The sequence below is a fragment of the Mauremys reevesii genome, linkage group 7 (assembly GCF_016161935.1).
Source record: "Mauremys reevesii isolate NIE-2019 linkage group 7, ASM1616193v1, whole genome shotgun sequence".
In the NCBI taxonomy this organism is placed as follows: Eukaryota; Metazoa; Chordata; order Testudines; family Geoemydidae; genus Mauremys; species Mauremys reevesii.
Genome location: NC_052629.1, coordinates 87,819,601 through 87,839,979, shown reverse-complemented (window position 1 = coordinate 87,839,979; position 20,379 = coordinate 87,819,601). Strand labels below are relative to the sequence as shown.

The 20,379-nt window shown below is 39.6% G+C and overlaps 1 protein-coding gene across 8 annotated transcripts in view; it reads right to left on the bottom strand.

The window, feature by feature from the left end:
• The window catches only part of ATG7 (autophagy related 7), a 301,957-nt gene that overhangs the window by 280,080 nt on the left and 1,498 nt on the right, over window positions 1-20,379 (bottom strand). For 3 of the 8 annotated variants that reach the window (XM_039547602.1, XM_039547601.1, XM_039547604.1), the window contains exons 1-6: window positions 16,002-16,397; window positions 15,624-15,678; window positions 13,546-13,663; window positions 9,945-10,022; window positions 5,537-5,653; window positions 1,693-1,842 (exon numbers count right to left, since the gene is read on the bottom strand). In XM_039547602.1, coding sequence (XP_039403536.1) covers window positions 1,693-1,842; window positions 5,537-5,653; window positions 9,945-10,022; window positions 13,546-13,663; window positions 15,624-15,678; window positions 16,002-16,179 — 696 coding nt within the window. In that variant the 5' untranslated portion in view covers window positions 16,180-16,397. Of the gene's footprint in view, window positions 1-1,692; window positions 1,843-5,536; window positions 5,654-9,944; window positions 10,023-13,545; window positions 13,664-15,623; window positions 15,679-16,001; window positions 16,398-16,770; window positions 16,851-17,172; window positions 17,377-19,917; window positions 19,939-20,379 lie in introns of those variants that run through there. The other 5 variants (XM_039547600.1, XM_039547598.1, XM_039547596.1 and 2 more) reach the window with 5 other exon arrangements.

Below are 20,379 nucleotides of genomic sequence, written 5' to 3'. Positions count from 1 at the left end.
TTCACACAGTTTAATGTTTCCCACAGCTCCCAGTTTTGTTCATTTTGGCCACCTAACATTCACTTGTACTTCACTGCGCCATATGCATTTCCTCAACTATCTACGCCCAAAAAGCAGTTTTACAAAACCTGAAGATGCCTACCAAGTGGTCAGATTATTGCCTTGATTCATAAGCAATGTTTATGGATGGTGGATAATGATGATATAAAAGGAGACAGGATAATAGATGCTGGGTCAGTCAATGTAAAGGTAAAGTCACTGGCAAGGGCAATCCTTTATTAAAGGATTTAAGCACAGAGCTCAGATATTGCCCTCCAAACTGAACACTAAGAAAGGACTTTATTTTGTATGATACAGGCTTTTCTCATATAGAGGAAGATTCCATCTGATAGAAGCATGCCCTATCAGTGCCACTTTTTAAAGTTAGTCTTTAAAGTTTCCTTATTTCAAAATAATACCTACATAGCCACAATACAATATTTTCCTTATTTTAGAAAAAGAATGGAAAAAGCAGAGGAAATGATTGGAGCTCAAATGTTATAAAACAGAGTTGAACTACTTCAATGACTATTTTAATTTCTAACCTGTGTGTGAGATATGAATTGCTTTACAGACTTCTGTCCTGCACAATTAGCTCTCCCTCAGCCTCATTATGGAGCTTTGCTCCTCAGTAAATTTTTAGCATTATAAAGCAAAAAACTATTCAAGGCTCTGAGTTAAGGTTAGTCAAAATAAAGAGGGCTCTGAAGAATTTCAGAAGGCTCTAATAAAGCTAGGCACCTGGACAAGATGATGATAAATGGAACAGATAAGTACTACTTAATGTATAACTAGCTTGGTCAACCCTTGCCTTGATGCCTTCTGCTTTACGAATTATCAGGATGGAAATTCTCTTGAGGCTCCAAGGAATGGAGATTGCTTTTTTTGCATTCAAAAGAAGACGTTTTCCCCGTAACAACAAAAAATCATTCCAACCTCATCTGACCAACATTTAGCTTGCATCACATCTACAGGACTATGAAGGACTTAACTGTACACTGTTCAAATACAGATTTTTTTTTTCAGCAGAGTTTAAAAAGGAGCCAGTTTTTCTTCTATTATTGTTGGTACTTTGAAAGATACAAGCTGAATATATTAATATTAACATTTGTTATTAATTTATAATAGGACCATATATTTTCTTTTGTAGAAGGTCACTGTTATAACATTTCCAGGTATACTTAAAGCTAGTGCAGCAACTATAGAAATGAATTGTTGCATACTCCTCCCCTACATGGAGCATACAAGCAAATAAATAATAATATAGGTGGGCTTTGCACTTACATAATGCTATCTGTTCAAAGTGACTAAGAAATATTATTAACTCATCCTCATAACAGCCCAGTAAAGTAGCTAAGTTTTATGTTCTCTCTTTTAAAGATGGGGTAATGAGTATAGAGAGCTCAAGTACCAAATTTTCAAACCATCGACTAATTTGGGATGTCTGGACTTTTGGATACCCAGGTTGAGATGCCTAAAACTATGCTCCCTGAAGACCAGGTGTAGTCAATGGGAGCAACTGGTGTTCGGAGACTTGACCTACTCTATTCAAGCACTGGATCTCAGTATAGTATTCCAGTGAGAGGTCAAACAGTTTGTACATTTAGCACAAATATTTCTGGCATCCGAGCATATGTGCAAAATTCCACTTACCTTTTCCTCTTGATCTTGGAAAAAATCATTCCAGTTTTTAAGCAGTGACACCAAAACAGACTTGTCATTATACTTGATTAAAAAGTAAGGCAAGGCTGTAACTCCTTCCCTCTGGCAAAGTTCATCATATGCTTTCTGGAGCGCTTGAATCTGAAAGCAAAAAGATATCATAACAGACGGTTGGAATTATCTTAATTCAACAGTGCCTGTGTGAGTGTAAAAATATTTTCTTTAACTGAATATGTAATACTTTTTTTCTTTTAACTTGCTGAACACAAATGCATCTATTCTAACAGTTTTTAACCATTTATTCTGTAGTTTTTTTTAAAACTATAACCAAGCATCTGAGAACTAATATGCAAAAATTAAAACCATATAATCTTCAATGCAAAACAGGCAGAAGAAGCACTGCTGCCACTGCTGCAAACTGATACATAGAAAAAAAGACAAAACAAAATTAAAGTGTTATTCTTATGGCCAAAACAACGTGCAAATATGGAAGTCCCCTAAATAATAATAGTCCCATTGTTAGAGAGAGAGAGGGGGCTAAGAGCTCTGATTTGTCCTTAAGGTACTAAAATATTTAGCACAGGATCAGATGGTGGTAAACACTATTCATGATGCGGCATAATGATCAGCACCATCCATTCTGTCTACTTTGGTACATCGGTTTTCAGTGGTCAGCTGCAATTGCTTCCTTGGATCCTTACATCTACACTTTAACTGTACCATTGAACACCATCCTACATAAACTATGTTTTTTTCAGAGAAACAGTCTTTAGTCCTCCATTCTGTTTAAAAGGAAATATGAATAACCACAAAAACTAAACTTTCTTTCCTACTTTCAAAATACTCAACTGTTATTTAATTAGAGAGGCAAGGTGGTTGAGGCAATATCTTTTATGGACCAACTGCTGTTGGTGAGAGAGAGAAGCTGTAGCTCAAAAGCTTCTCTCTCTCACCAACAACAGCATGACCAATAAAAGATACTACCTAACCCACCTTGTCTCTCTAATATCCTGGGACCAAGTCAGCTACAACAACACTGCATATAACAATTGCTGTTATTATCCAAATTGCTATAGTAAAGGTAACCAATTCTTCTACCTATAGTAAAGGTAACCATTAGTAACCACCTAGAACATTCCTGTAAGAATATACCTAAACCATTTCTAGAGGTATATTTTAATTGTATTCCACTGTTAGATGATAAAATTCATTGTGTAGTATGTTTGCGCTGTTGTACCAAGCGTCTCTCCCACATACCTCATTATGGGGCTCGGCTTCCCACCAATTTCTAGTGGCATTAAAAGCACTTCACAGTTTAACAATAACTCACTCCAGTTAAAACAAAGGGTACAACTAAGTAACTCTACAATTTCTTTTACCTTTGTAGCACAGAATAAACAGACTCATTCTCCCCTCAGGAGTTCCTACTTTCTCTCTGTCTCATAACCTAGTTCCCTTCTTCCCTGCACAGTCATGTGTTAACATTTTTTACAGTACTTCTAAAAATAATCCAGGCATATCTTTTCAACCAACATTTTCGTAACCTAGAAGAATGATTATGATGATTTAATTCCAATGGGAATGCTTTATACCAGCAGTTCTCAAACAATGGGGCGGGCTTCCCAACAGAAGTGTGGGAATGTGTCAAGGGAGGTGTGAGCTGTGGGGGTTTTTGGTTAAGAGCTCTGGCTGTCAACCCCAGGTGGCTGGCGCTTGCACAGAACAGTCGTGTACACCCAGCAGGTCGAGATAAAGGGGAAACCTGGAGCGCCACCGCACTGAGACTTACAGCCAGAACCTGCCACTTGGGCTCAGGCTTTCCTCCCCTCCCCACCATCCCTCAGCGGGAGGCAACTCCAGGCGCAGGCTCTCCTTCCCACCCCGCACCTGGAGGAGGCAGGGTTCTGGCTATCAGCCCTGGAGTGGCAGCAGCAGCAGCACAGAAGTAAGGGTGGCTATAGGGCACCAAGTCTGCTGTGAAAAGTGATATTGACAAATATCACTTTTCACATTGCCACCCTTACTTCTGTGCTGCTGCTGACGTGGCGCTGCCTTCAGAACTGGGCACCCAGCCAGCAGCCACTGCTCTCCGCTCTGCCTTCAGAGCTGGGTGGAGGTATATATATTTGGGGGAGAAGGGGGGTAAATGACTACAGACATAAAAAAGGGAGGCTCGATCAAATAAGTTTGAGAACCACTGCTTTAGATCATCCATCACCATATTTTCCGTCAAAAGAAAAAATTGAAACGTGCCACATTGAGCCATCAATGAAAAAGGCTCCACCACAGTCCACACATTCAGATGAAACAGTACCATTTAAAAATACATGTTCAATTTACCAAATTCAGTTAGACCCTTTTTAGTACAAAGGGCTTATGGTATCCTCAATACGCTCCCATAATGTCAATCTTCATTAGTGACTCACATCTTTCACTATAAGATGCTCCATCTACAATCATTTTAGTCAGAATAGTAAAAATAATTGTTTCAAATTCTACCAAAAAAGCTAAAGAGTTATTAAAGACATAACTGTAAAGAAAACAGATTTAAAATCAATGGTATTAAATAACTGGATTCCTGTGAACTTTCAGTTTCTAACCAAGAAGCCGGAAGCTGTTGCCAAACAGTCACCCTATTTTCTAAACTGTTTTCCTCAGGATTTTCCTCTGCATGTCTACACTTTCTGATACAATCCAAGAGCTTTTTCTTTGCTACCTCCTTCTTTTCTGAAGTCTGACCTCTAGTTCATCAGTCAAATGTTTCTGCTGATGACAGAATCTTGCTATCACACCAGCCTCCTTTTCTGTCAGATAAAGTATCATCCAGAATACCCTCAACCTTCTTCTTCTTCTTTCCAGGCCAGCCATGATGTTTTCTAGACCCAAAAGTTCTTAATATATATTATTCGTATTGCAGTAGTACCCAGAAATGCCCTGTTGTGCTAGGTAGTGTGCAAACATAAGAAACATTCACTGCCCTGAAGAGTTAATATTTTCAATAAACAAGACACACAAAAGGGTGAGAGAGAGTGATAGATTTCTCCCAAGGCTGACCAAGCCCCTCCCCAGGCTCAATATTCCCACCATGCTAACAACTAGAGCTAGTTGGGAATTTTTTGATGAAACATTTTTTCATTGGAAAATGCCAAATCTGTATAAACCAAAACCACTGTGGAAAAACATCGGTTTCAATGAACTATTTAAAAAAAATTTTGATTTTTTTTTTAAATTGCCATTTTAACATTTTCAAAACCATTTTTTGATTCTGAACAACTTCTTGTTTAGAATTTTACATTAATTTGTAGTAAAAAAAAGTACAAAAGTGTTTAAAAATGGTCAAAATTGAAACAAAATACTTTAAAATCATCAACATGTTTCAACTGACTTGATCTAATAAATTTTTGTATTTCTAGCTTGTGAAAAATTTGACTTTTTTCCCCCTAGTAGGGGGTGGGGAACTTTTTCAGAATCTCAAAAATTCTCATAAGATGGGAAAACTATTTCCTGATCAGCTCTATTAACAACCTACTCTCTCAGACCACGCTGCCTCTGAAATGCTTAAAAATCTTTTGTACATTCAATATTCTGTCCAAAGATGCTAACATGAGCCCAGTAAGGATTTATACTCAACCTCTTGGGCTAACTGGATTGTTGCAAGAGGCAATCAAACATCAAAATGAGAATTTTATAAAGTAAAAAAAGTATAAAATCAGTAACTCAAATAAACTAGCTACACTAGTTAAAACTCAGCAAGTTCAAGGACAAAATATGTAATTTTACAGGCAACAAGAAAGAATGATCAGTACTAAAGATTTGACAGTTGGTGTTTGAGTACCTGAGTTGGAGAGAACCTTTCACCTAGGCAGACTGCCTGCTGAACAATAGGTATGCCATCAGGGAAGCAGAGAGCAGGGTAGCAAAACCAGTAATAGAAGCGATACTTTTTTAAATCCTAGAGGAAAAAAATATATATATGCACATGTTAGAAGACAAATAATTACTAACCCAACTAGCCACTTAAAAACTTTATAGCACTTCCAATTACAGCTATGGCCATGATCCTGCAAACACTTAAGCAGGTGTTTAACTTTGCTCATGTGAGCAGTCCCATTGGAGTAAACTTAAGAATGTGTGTAGTATTTTGCAGACTAGGGGACCATGAGAGCTGTGTCAAGGAATTACACAATAGGAAACTGAGTTAATTCCATTTTTTATTATTAAATATATTTTTTTAATTTCTTGGCAAATATAGCAATGCAGCCCCAGAACCCAAGCGGCCTCCTGGAATTTTGCAATAAGGCCTGAGACGCACACCACACAGGGTGGGCCAGCAGTCCCAACCCCGCCACGGCAGCCTGGACACCACCGTGCCAAGCAGCCAAGAACCTGGACCTTGCCACTCAGGTCAGCCTTTAGCACACAGCTGAGCTGGGCCACAACAGTGTGCTAATTGGACCAGATGCAGCCCATGGGCCACTGGTTGAGAGCCACGGCATCAGAGGTTCCCAATCTGTGTTCCATGGACTGCTGCAAGTTTGTGAAGCAGTTTCTGGTGGTCTCTGGATAGATGGTTGGTCACATGAGGCTGGCTCTCTCTCTTTTTTTCTAGTTACTCAATTGCATTAAAATACAGCCAGACATAAAAGAAATAACATCCTAAGATTACTTTTCAACGTAAACAATTGCTACAATTGCCAGATATATGTAGTGTAAGGATTTCCATACAATCAAGAATGGAAGGAGAGATTGTATCCAAGAGAGACACCATAAAATATTTTAGAATCCCTGCACTAGACATAACTTACTGCACTTCTACTGTTAAACCAATTTTATTGGACAGCACCATAATGCAGTTAAACTATAAAGCTGCACAAATCAGTTTTGCGTAATCTTATAGGACACCAACTGTCTTTTATAGTGATGTACTCATCTGTTGCTTCTATTTTTGAACAAAGCTAGAGTTTTAAATATACCACATTATTATACATATGGTTAATTTTTTTTTTACGTAAATAGACCAGATGGATGAAAGCTTTTAAAATAGTCACCACAAATGTGTTACCAATGTGGAGTACAGCCCAGTTAGAAATCACCCTAGATTTACCTCTTAACTTTTATCTCTCCTTCATGTTAATCTCATCAACTGGGGTCCACTCAACAAGCCTTCCCCCACCAAAGTGCTCTGTTCATTGCCATATACTCTATCACACCACATGCTTACATGTCTTCCTTCATGACATCCCACTACTTTTTCTTGGGTTGGCTTCTGTCTTTTTCCTTCCATCTTGATCTGTTGGTCTTTCTTACCAACATAGTTGCCAGTACCGCACTTTACATGACCAAAACATCTGAGTCTGCATGCCCTCATTTTTTATCCCTATGGCTGTCAGAAGTGACAACTCTGTACAAACAGCTGTCATGAATAAATATGGTGAACTTTTCTTTATTTAAATATTCCCTTATAGCACAGACAGGCATTAAGTGAAAGCAAGCACCGTTTATGAGATCATTATCTCTGCAGTGTTTTAATTTGACCTGATCTTTAAAAGATCAAAATAATTTGTGCTCTAGGATACCTTTATTAAAAAGGTCATGGTTTTCTGTAATCTATGCAGTGGCATCTACAGTAAATTAAGAGATTATTATATATTGATACGGAGATACCCCCACACAGATCCATTCTCTCTCACACACATACATATACAAAGTATATGGAAACTTGATTAAACACACAATTCAGCTTTTATATTGGGAATTTGTAATCTTTTCATCAGGAAGAACAGTTTAATACATGAACTTCTCATGACATTTCATTGATGCCGGTATTTTGAATTTTTTTTTCATATGAGGAAAGGTTCTAACATAAAATAATCTCTTTTGAACTATGCCAAATATATGGAAGATAAAAGTATCAGACGTAAAAATTAAACATTACAACACTTCTATTTTTAAGCTATAGTGAAGAAAGTTCCTTGAAGACCAATGAAACACAGGCAACCAGACATGTATGTACTTGTAATTTGAGAAACACACCCACAAATTTTTAATAGTTATAAAATAAAGGAAACTATGGCCCTAATCTTGCAAAAACATGCACACAGATCTAACTTCAGTAGGACTATATCTGTCCTTTAAATTCAGTGCATGTGTATATAATTTCAGGAGTGGTGTATTTGCACATGCTTAGTTAGTTACGTGAGAGAAAGCAGATAAAAGGCAAGGAGAAGGTGCAGCAAGCAGTAAACTTAACCCTGACATATAGGGCTAACTGGAACTGTTAGAAATACTTGGTGGAGATTTTCACAGCAGACTAGAGGATTTAGGAACACCGCTCCCATTAACTTCAATGGGAGTTGCATGGCTAAGACTTAGTTGGCTTTGAAAACATCAACCTACATTTATAATTACAACCATTTTGTCCTCATTTTCTTCTACCTCAGAAGACAAACATTTGTACCCAACTTAGTAAAGGAGGCTTAATTTAGTCATCTAAACATTGCAACACATAGGATACTTACAATGAAACATTCAATTTCCATCAGATCAACTCACCCTTCAAAGATAGGTACATGGAGTACCATGAAATTTACTTTGTGTAAACCCTGGTCCAGTTTGCAAAAAGGTTCTGTCTGCTTTGAACGGACAACAAGAATGATTTCCTGTTTATTGCTTTAGGTGTAGAGTTTTGGTCTGCTGCTCTTAATCAACATTTTCCGTTACTGTGCAGTGTACTGTGCATCAAACAGCTGCTTTTCACCCCAGCAGTGGCTACATTTCAGTTCTGCATTGTGGTGTCACAAAAGTTACATCATAGTTAAGGTTGTGCCAGAATTTTAAATTTGGCAGCAACGACAAAGTTATTTAAAAATTGTGCGTTTTGAATTGTAGAATTAATTTGAAATGCTTAGTGTAGCTGGTAAATTAATGTTTTGTGGTACTCAAAGTAAGAGTGGCGAGAAGAGAGAAGGGAAAAATCATCCAGAGTTTAGTTAAATCTATTCCAAAAATCACCATGTTATAAAAAAAATTGTGGATTGCCCTACCTTTTTTTCCAAAAGCCTTTTAAATATAAAATCAAGTAGTCTAAGGTGTAGTGCGTGTAATTCTTTAGTATGTGTTGTCCAGGCCAATGTTTGTTAAAACTTTCAACTTGTTGGACCTGAGCAATGTTGAATCAGAAGACCTTTCTAAATTAATGGACTGTGGGACAGTCATACATGCCCAACTGTTGATGCAAGAGAGTAGGAGATGGCCATTAAGGTTTTGCAAGTGCAGGCTGGATGAAGTTAGGGTGGGTATTGCTTTTCAGTATTTGTTGGAGTGTTATGTATTTTTGCAGTACTGTAGGCTACGGTAGGTGCTTGGGGTGTTCTAATGCAACCTTCACTGTTACTAAACAAAGTTTGTGTTTGTAGGTGGGTTGTGAATCACTTTGGATTGAAAGGCAAAATAAGAATATAAACTGTTGTTATGCACTATTCAACTAAATGCATAGGCGCCAACTCCACGGGTGCTCTGGGGCTGGAGCAACCCACAGGGAAAAAATGGTGGGTGCTGAGCACCCACTGGTAGTCCCATCAGCTCCCCCCCTCCACCTCCCCTAGCGGCTCTTGCTCATCAGAGGGGCCTGCAGAACCGTGCCTTCCCCTCCCTCCCTCCCCACACACCCCTCTCGCCGCTAACAGCTGTTTCACGGCACGCAGGAGGCATGGGGAGAAGCGAGGACGCGGCACGCTCAGGGGATGGGGTGGAGCAGGGGCGTGAAGAGGCAGGATGGGAGTGGGACCTTGGGGGAAGAGATGGAGTAGAGGCAGGTCCTGGGTCAGAGCTGGGGGTCGAGCACCCCCCAGAAGTTTGGAAAGTCGGCGCCTGTGACTGAATGACCTATTCTGTGATAGGAGTGTTTGTACCCCTATGATGAAAGAGTTGAGCAATATTCTTTTAGCACTTATTCTCACCGTCCCATCTCTTCAGCAAATGTATTGCTCAGGGAATAAGTGAATCAAGCCTGCAGGTTCTTTGATCAGTCTTGACTTTTACTGTCCTCACTTGACCCAGGAGTTTAGTTGCCGTTATTTATTTTTATATATGGAATCCAAGAACCTTTATATTTGTAGAGAAGTATATGCATGTACGAAATGCAGTCTGGTAACTACAGTAGTTATATTACTATTTTTCACTGACATGGTTCATTATTATTTTTGTTTCACTATTCAGAGTATGGAATAAATGGCATTACTTACTGCAAAAGTCAGAAGCAGGAATTTGTTCAAGAGCATGGGGTTTTCAAGGGCAGTCCCTGATTTTATTGTCTCCCATATCTGTCAGTGGACAAAATACATAAATAAATAAAATAAATTAAATTTAAAAAAGCATACGGAGAGATTCATTCATCTTTCCTTCTTCCATATATGTTAAAAGCTCAAACTAATCATAGACAAGACATGTAGGGCTAGAAGGGACTTCAAGAGGTCATCTACTCCATCTCCTTGTGTCAAGGCAGGATTAAGTAATATTCTCAGTAATTTAGGTATGATTTTGCCCTACTTAATTCAGCCCATGCTCTAATGCAGGGGTAGGCAACCTATGGCATGGGTGCCGAAGGCGGCACGTGAGCTGGTTTTCAGTGGCACTCACACTGCCCAGGTCCCGGCCACCGGTCCGGTGGGCTCTGCATTTTAATTTACTTTTAAATGAAGCTTCTTAAATATTTTAAAAGCATTATTTACTTTACATACAACAATAGTTTAGTTATATATTATAAACTTATAGAAAGAGACCTTCTGAAAATGTTAAAATGTATTACTGGCACGTGAAACCTTAAATTAGAGTGAATAAATGAAGATTCGGCACACCACTTCTGAAAGGTTGCTGACCCCTGCTCTAACGCCTGCTTATGGGGTGAGCATTTATTTCAACAAAGCTCTGGTTTGTCCTGGGGTCTTGGGAATTACAAATGACAGTTCTACTATTATAGGCTTTACATTTCAATTTCATTCTGCCAGGTAAGGATCAGAAGCACAGAGCTCATTCAGAACTACATCTCCCATATGACAGACACAACCTATACCAGCAGACATCTAGACTTAAATTTTGAAGGTTTTACAAAGTTACACATAAAAATGATAACAATTAATATGTTTTTTTCCTACAGCAACAGCCCCGCACATGGATGAACCATAACCAACACAGCAGCACTGGGCTGGTTTGTTCTCCTAGATTTCTCATCCTTGTGCTATGTAGGGTACTGAAACTGACAAAAATCCCAGTGGCAGGATCACAAGTATGAAAAGGTCTAGAAGTGCAGACAGGTGGCATGCTGTGCACAGTTAGAAATAAACCCAAATGTAGCCAATTAGTTCATTTTTGCATTCATTATTGTATATTGTGTGATGTTATGATTAACTCATATACGATGTCTATATATAATCATGGTATGCTAAACAGATTTAAATTATAGGTTCATATGAGACTGAGAAGTATTTAGAAGTGAAAAGTATGCATTAGGTTTCTAAGTAAAGCAGAACTGAAACAAAAGGCCTACAGGCTGAGCCCTGTAAGATGTCAGCTTAGCAATACTAGGCCATAAGCTTAAGAATGCTTGACATAAGTGACCAAAGAGTCACCCTAAGCCACAAGATCACAAGAAAGATGTGTCAACAGGTGACGTTGAAAAAAATTGATCTTGATGTACTATTCAAAATCAAGAGATACCTTACTGTAACATTTTTCCAACAAGTGTCCTGATCACAGGATACAGATGCGTAGAGTCTAAGAAGAATAAAAGGAACTAAAACCTATGAAAAATGGGGCACTCCAATATTCTTGGGGGCACAATACAGATAAGGGAAAAGAGGGTTCACACCTGAATGCACATGCACAGAGTGTTAGATATAGTCAGAGTCACATGATAAAAGAAGGCTCCCTCATTGAATAAAATGAGTTACCTTAATGAAAACTCCAGCAGGAAACATTCCTTTATTGATTATCAATTGGTGAGGAATCCATCAGACTCTAAAAATATCTTTGAGGATGTGAGTATGTCTATATTTGTTACTTGTGCATGACTGTTTGTAGGATTTACATATGCCTGGATAATCATAACTTTGCTTGTGACTTTAATAAAACATATAAGACAGAATAGACGTTTTACTTGTGAATGTATGTGTTATTTCCTCGTTCTTCATGCGTTCCTAGAAGCTCTGAATCAGAAACAAGTAGCAGAGGTGACTTTCATTCTGTTGAGCTTGAAACTTTAGCGCCTAGAGCCAAATCCACAGAGGTGTAATACATTACTAAAATCACTTTAAATAAAATAGAAGGCTACACCAGTCTGTGGGACAAAGAGTTGCAATTATAAACAGTACTGCAGCCCTTGTTTGGAGGCTGACAGGATTTTCAGTATCAAGGGGTCACTAAGAAAAATCTACCATGGCTTTCTATATTAGCAAACATTGAACCTCCAGTTATCCATTGAGATACAGCCATAGCACAAAAACTTAAACCTGCCAAAGGCTCCCCCAAACTTCCCATCCATCAGGTTACGGTTAACATACCCCATCCATGCCTGAAATTGCAAAAACCACTATGGACCACACGTGATCACCTCATGTCTTTGAATCCAGGAGGAAAAAGCAAAGAAGTGGGGGAGGAGGAAAGGAGGCTGGAGTCAGCCCTTCAAGAGTCACTCTTGGGTAATTTGCACATTATTATTGACCAACTAGCAACCCTCCCAGTTTTGACCTGCCACACAGACTTCGGATCACACTGAAACGCATCCGAACAAACCATGGAAAATGAGGCTACCTGATGCACAAGTGGAAAATCAAAGACTCCCCTTCGTGCGACTGCAGTGAGAACAACCAAACCATCAAACACATCATAATGGAGTCCCCCAAATATGGATTCAGAGGTGAACTGAATGATATCCACAAGTCATAGAGGAGGCCTTGAAATGGTTTATGGACCTACAACTTTATCTATACCATGTTCCTCTGCAGATGCCATACGCACATACGAGAGAGATACACACACACAAAGAAAAAGTCTAGGATAGGTTACATTTTTTGACTTCTCTACTTCTCTTTAAGAGGCATCATCAAGATTACTGCATCATAACCATCACATGGTAAAGGAGCACTAGGTCACAACAAGAGGGAAAATAATTAATGACTTCAAATGAGAAGATGGGTGAAAACTATTATCCTGACCTAAGGCAACCTAATTAGGGAATCTAGGGATGAGCATAATAAGTAAATTCAAACAAAAAACATTTTTTTAAGTGTATAAGTCTCTCTCAGCCACTTCACTTTATTTAGTAACGTCTCGTATAAGTTCTCTTCAAGGACCAGACAACTGTACCTCCTCCCCTCCAGTGGTCCTCCCCTCCAGTGGAACCAGCTGAAGGTCAGATTGAGTAACCTCTTCGCTGTTGCATCTCCTCAGTCTTCATGCCATTACTTACGCCCCAGAGTGCACTGTGATAATCTGAATCCCAAAAGCAAGCAGAAGCTGATTTCTGGGTTTCACAAACACAATACTCCCTGGAATTCAAGTAACTGAGCAAGTCCAAGAGTGCTGCTAAGATTAAACAGATGAGAGGGAGGACTCAGCATGGAGGTTACTGAGCATCATCATCTAACTGCTGCTGTCCAGAGGTGATCAGAAGCAAGCAGAAGACACCAAACTACTTCCTCCAAAAGCAACTGTATCCCAAAGCCGGGGTTAGATGGGTCAGTGGGGGATGATAGTCTCTCCATTGCCTGGGACTCAAACTGCAAAGTTGTTCACTAGCTTTCCCCAAATCCTGTTTTCTCTGTAAATGTATTTAATTGTTAACCTCACCTCATTTGCTGCTTTTTCCAAAAGTGACTTCTTATCACAGGATTTGAAAGACTCAAAAGTGTTGGTGTTATATAATGTTCCAACAGCAGGACAGCAATGTGCCGGGGTGGCAGCATTCCTAGACAGGAGACAAGGACACTCTTGGAACCACACACTAGCATTTTTTCCAGAACTTTCATTAACAGTAACCAATGGGAACTCTCACATTAAGCCCCAATGATGCAGTTTTCCAAGCAGAGTGGTGACTATATACATTACAACGAGGCAGAAGGCAAGTCAAGGACAGTCCCACTCGGAATGCTTGCAGGCAGTTACAAAAATGTGCTTGCATTCATGGACAAATTTGACATGTAACTCAGTAATTATTAGGATGATTTGATCAACTAAAGGCTTAGAAATGCAGAGTACACCTCATGGTACAACGACAAATGCTGCTGTGGTATTGGAGACAGGAAAGAGCTGGAAAAGATTTAGTTTTATGCTTCTAACAAAGATTATGAAAATAGTCTCGTGCGTAGAGTTTGACCTGCCTCAGTGGCATCCTCCCAACTGTTCAAAAGCGTATGAGAATTCTGTCTTTAAGGAGGTGTTTTTATGTATAACTACTGCTGAGTCCTCTAGGTTTTCCCCAAATATTCCATTAAGTGTTTACAGTGTTTAAATTTAATTTAGAAGTTTTTGTGCTGTACTTCAGACCCCAATAGAAGTTGAGATGCCTTGCCCCTGATTCAGCAAAGCACATGCTTTACTGCTTTATCAAATGGGAATCAGCTTAAGCACCTGCTTACGTGTATTGCTCACTGATGGTCTTCTTAAATAAAATTACTACTATTATTCATAAAAGCCTGTAAAACATTCTATGCCTACTGCATTTTCCACATCCTTGCAGTTAATCACTTATAGTCTCTAGAAGGTGCAGGGAGGTTCAAATGTCACATCATAATGTAAATTTTTCATGAGCACTATGATTTTCAGTGCAGAGTCTCTTGGGAATCTCTGAGATAAATACAACTTTTTAAAAAAATCAATTTTTTTCTTTTAAATAAAAAAAAAGTGATTCAGTTAAAAGTGGTAAGTTAAAAACAAAGACATCCCGAAGTGAACATAAAACACAGTACTAATGTTGAACAGTTAAAGGCAGAAAAGCCAAAAGTTTTGTTACCAATAGCAACATTAACTAGCCAATGCTCCTTATAGATATTAGTGTGTTTTATTCCATTTCTTTACTGGTAGAATATGTAGTTTAGTAAATTAGGCCACAATACTGCAAATACTTATATATTTACTTTATTCAATGGATGTGAGGAGTTCAATGAGTTCCATGAGACTGCAGTGTTTGCAGGACCAAGGCCTTAATGATTATCAGAAAAGGTACATTATACATATACAGGACATGCAACTTCCACAAAATTTAAAGTCAGAAGAGACCATTTTGATCATGTAGTCTGAATTCCACCCAGTAATTCCCACAGTGGAATTATTTCTCACTGCATAAGTGAACACTTGGTTGTCGTAATACTGCCATAAAAATATTAAAATAGCCCTGATATCAAGTTACATAAAATTTTTGTTTTTCACAATTTTCTTCAGTTCCCAATTTTAACGGTGTTTTCTGAGATGATTTTGTTAGGTTTCAGTGTGACATTTACAATCTCCTGCAGGCAAATAATTCCAGTGGTAGCTCTACCCCACAAAAGCTTATGCCCAAATAAATTTGTTAGTTTCTAAGGTACCACCAGGACGCCTGGTTGTTTTTGCTGATACAGACTAACACGGCTACCACTCTGAAACCTGTCATCTGTAGTAGATAGATTCTTCTCTTCACTGCCATTATCTAGAAAACTGATTAAAAGCACAGGAATATAAGACAAAGTGAAAGGAAAAACTTTTCAAAGTCATTAGTGAGGACAATTATGAAAATCAGATTGAGATATCAAAATGTGGATAGATCCTCATTAAAATTCTGCTAATACTCTTAGAAGATGCACACCAAACATATTCATGTGATTTGTCAATTAGGTGTAACTATATTGTTATCCATCACTTTTTTAAACTTCAAAATCACATAAGATACTTACACATCAAAGGCACTAAACTCCAATGTTAAACGAGCTGGTAGACCAAAAGGATCACCTGGACAAAAACAAAGTTTCTTTTAAATAACAGCAGCAGCAACTATGTCACAATAAAAACAACAGGCCAAATATAGTTTCCTGAATCAAGGGTCCAATCCTGTTCCCACTGAAGTAAATGTGAATAGGATAAGAATCTCTACTTTTTCATATAGTCACAGATTATATATCCATATACAACTCATGTGATCTTTTTTCTATCCCTTATTATGACTGTGGAATATTTTGTACATGTAGTACAAATTCTTATAACAGAAATATAATTAAACAAAAGACAAGAGGAGAAAATCTGGTATGCCTAATAAAAGTTCAGTTTCTACCTACCATTATAGTAGTAGCCTTTGATACCTTTTGGAGTCTCATCTAATCTATACTCATTAAGTTTCTTCTGTGTCAGCTCATGCCAGAATCCCGCATCCAAGGCACTGGTGAAGGGAACAAACTGTAGCTTTGGGATTCTAGGTTCCAGGGGATTGTGTGTCTCACTATCAGCAGTTGCCATTGTTTTATTCAATTAAAGCTGTTAAAAACAGACAAAAGTTCTGTGAGAAGAGTCATTCCTGATAGCTACTTACTGAGCTGATTAGGTTGGCTTTGGCTTTTGGAGGTTTAACAGTATTTTGTTTTTCAAAGCCCACAGATGCCACTCACAAACAAACAAAATGTCAAAATCTTTAGTATACTAGCCAAGCCCTCTCTCTCTATAAGAAGCGAGAACTTAATTTGCGGAAGAAGGATGTGCGTGTGTACGTACGTACACACACACACACACACACACACACACACACACCCCTTCTGCAAATTAAGTTCTCGCTTCTTCGGGACCATTTTTTTCTTCAACACGCTAATTCCGTGCCAGAGAGAAGCAAAGACAAAGCTGGTCTAACTAAACCTAATAGACACCAGATTCAAGGGTGGCCAAAGCACACCCCAGAAACCACATGTGGCCCAGAAGCCAGGGCCGGCCTTATGGGGTGGGGGGGGGCTGGGCAACCATCCAGGGCACCGTGCACTAGTCGGGGGGGTCTCGCGCTACAAAGTGTCAGAATAACAGACACCCCCCAGACCGGCTCCGCCCCCCAGCCCTGTTCACCTCAGCCGCGGTCCGCCACTATCCCCCGCGCCGCCTGCCCCTCCGCCCGCTCCACCTCCGAGTCCGCCAGCTCCTCCCCCAGCCCCCCTCGGCCACCATCCCCTGCCCCGCCTCGCTCCTCCCCCAACCCTTGTCCGCCCCCATCCTCTGCTCCGCCTCCCGCCCAGCTCCTCCCCCAGCCCCTCTCGGCCACCATCCTCCGCTCCGCCTCCCGCCCAGCTCCTCCCCCAGCCCCCTTCCGCCCCCTCAATCGTTCCGCCCCCATCACCCGCTACGCTCCGCCCCCAGACCGGATCCGCCATCATCCCCCCCCCGCCCCGCGACGCGCCCCGGCCGAGCTCCACCCCAGCCTCGCCCAGGGCGCCATTTTAGGTAGGGCCGGGCCAACATATTTAAACTCGCCTTTCGCTAGCCACAGCTTAGCAGCCGTGCGAGTAGCAGGCTCCTTTCTTCCGTTTGCTGCTGCTGTTACTATGGGTGAATCTGACAGAGTCAGATGGAGATGGGTCCAGCGCAAAGACAGTCTAAGGGATGGGTACCGGTGCCAGAAGGGAAGGTGGAGGAAGAGCTAAAATCGTCAGGCAAGCAAAGAGCCGGCCTGCAACCTCATAGCAGTCCTGAGGCACCTGAAGTGCCCCGCTCAACCTCACTTCAAAGAGTTTGGCCACCCTGATAATCAGCATAGCTATGAAGTGTTGCCAAAAAGCCAGTCCTGAAACAAATTTGATTTGGGTGCGGAAGAAACATTCCCCATCTTGGATTAATGTATTTAAGCATTTTGTCTTAAATGAGTGAAATTAATTTAGAAAAACCTCCAAATAGCCAGTCTGGGGGGGGAAAAAAAGCTTAGTGTCCACCCTTCATTCATCTGTGAATAACACAATCTGTTCTGAAAAATATTTTGCTTACTGCTATAATGGAAGACTTATCAAATTGGACTTACACAGTACAACCAGGGATGTTTACATTTTAGAAGGCCTTATCCACTTTTATTTGGCACAAGCATAATATTTTGTAAAAATGAACTTTAAAAAAACCAAACACTAATGTTTTCAGAATTTTACACTAATCTCCCTGAAAACAATGCTTAGTAAGCACAAAAACATCCGCCCCCCACCGAGTCTAAAACAAAGTTTACAGCACTAAGAACCTCAAAGTGAAGCAATCTTTAGAAGAAAAGAAATGTAGATCTGACTTCATTAACTTTCATATTCCAAGCTGAAGGAAATGCATATTCTCAACTAAGAGCTCAAATAATGACAAGTAAATTTGATTTTTAATGGGCTTTCATTTGCACTCATGGTATTATATATAGCATAGGTGAAGAAATGTACTTGTAACAATCAATTTTTAAAACTGACATCTCTTTAACCTGCTGCTGGGTATCAATCTGAAATCTAATCTAGACCAAAAAATAAAGTAGTATGCCACCCATTGAGCCCCTCTGCCAGTGTCTGTGGTTTTACACTCATAACCATCTTATTTTTACATCTTTCCTTTGTTTTAACCCAAAAGCCCCACATCAAGAAGAAGGGGAAACTGATTGTAGAATATATAGAGTTAAAAGTGAAAACGATTGTAACACTAAACTGTTATCAAATGCACAACGTAAACAAACTGCAAAAAAAATCTGTTTTATTCCTCTAATCTCTTTCGCTTATTGTAATTTTAGGGTATATTTGTAAGAAGAACGTGTAAAATATTTACAGGCAGAAGTGAAATTTGGAAATTGATTATGTCCCTTTAAATGCTGAAACAAAGTGGGTGCGGTAATACTACCTCACCCACCTTGTCTCTAATATCCTGGGACGAACATGGCTACAAAACATTGCATATGAACTTTAAATGAAGTCAGCTATCCTACACCCCCAGTTCTTTCTAGCTACTGTGCAACATTAACTGCCTATGACTAGAGTTGATTAAGAAACAGAATTTTCCTCCTGCTGTAAGAAATTTTGACATTTCCAAATTAGCTTCCATTACAAAGCATAATGGAAAGTGACAGTATCAAATTAAAAATTCCAAGCAGTTTAGAATTGTAAATGTTGACGTGAAAAACATAATTTTGTTTTTAAATATTGACTTGAAATAAAAATATTCATTTTCATTCTCCTGATTGGAAAAATCAGAAAATTTTCAAAATCAACACTTTCTGAATGGAAAATGTTTTGTGTGAAAAATTTCAGCTAGCTCTACCTATGACCAATTGTCGCATTTATATCACCTCCACAGTAGTCACTATTTTCAGATGTATTGTGGGTTTTTCTAAGTCCCTACACCCATCTGGATCCCATCTAAATTGTACTTTTATGGCCTAATTTTCTTTCTTCTGCTTTTACAGCATTTCTAGGCATATCACTTTATTACTATTTTTGTAGGTTTTTTCCATTATAAAGAGGACCTGAAAAATGCACTCAATACTAGAAAATAGTCATCCTCCCCTGCTGAAAATAGGAGACAAAGCCACCTAATTTCTGAAGAATTTAAGCTTTTATTTAAAAAGGTTGCCAGCCCTTAAGGTTATGAAAGATGACCTTCCAGACACCCAATGAAAACAGGTATAATGTTGTCCAGGAAAACCCACCGACTGCTATGCCTACCTTCATGCCTCCAGCTTCCATCCTGGACACACCACACGATCCATCATCTACAGCCAAGCGCTGGGGGTACAACCACATTTGCTCCAACCCCTCAGACAGAGACCAACACCTACAAGATCTTCATCAAGCATTCTCAAATATGATACCCACATGAGGAAATAAGGAAACAAATCAAAAGAGCCAGAAGTGTACCCAGAAGCCTCCTGCTGCAAGACAAGCCCAAGAAAGAAATCAACAGAACTCCACTGGCCATCACCTACAGTCCTCAGCTAAAACCTTTCCAACGCATCATCAGTGATATACAACCCATCCAGGACAACGATCCCTCACTTTCACAGGCCTTGAGAGGCAGGCCAGTCCTCGCCCACAGACAACCCGCCAACCTTAAGCATACTCTCACCAGCAACCACACACCGCACCATAGTAACTCTAACTCAGGAACCAATATATGCAACAAACCTCAATGCCAACTCTGCCCACATATCTACACCAACGACACCATCACAGGACCTAACCAGATCAGCCACAACATCACCGGTTCATTCACCTGCACGTTCACCAATGTAATATACGCCATCATGTGCCAGCAATGCTCCTCTGCTATGTACATTGGACAAACTGGACAGTCCCTACGTAAAAGGATAAATGGACACAAGTCAGATATCAGGAATGGCAACATACAAAAACCCGTAGGAAAACACTTCAATCTCCTTGGACACACAATAACAGATTTAAAGGTAGCCATCCTGCAGCAAAAAAACTTCAGGACCAGACTTCAAAGAGAAATTGCTGAGCTTCAATTCATTTGCAAATTTGACACCATCAGCTCAGGATTAAACAAAGACTGTGAATGGCTAGCCAACTACAAGAGCAGTTTCTCCTCCCTTGGTGTTCACACCTCAATTGCTAGAAGAGGGCCTCATCCTCCCTGATTGAACTAACCTCATTATCTCTAGACTGATTCTTGCCTGCATAGTTATACCTGCCTCTGGAAATTTTCACTACGTGC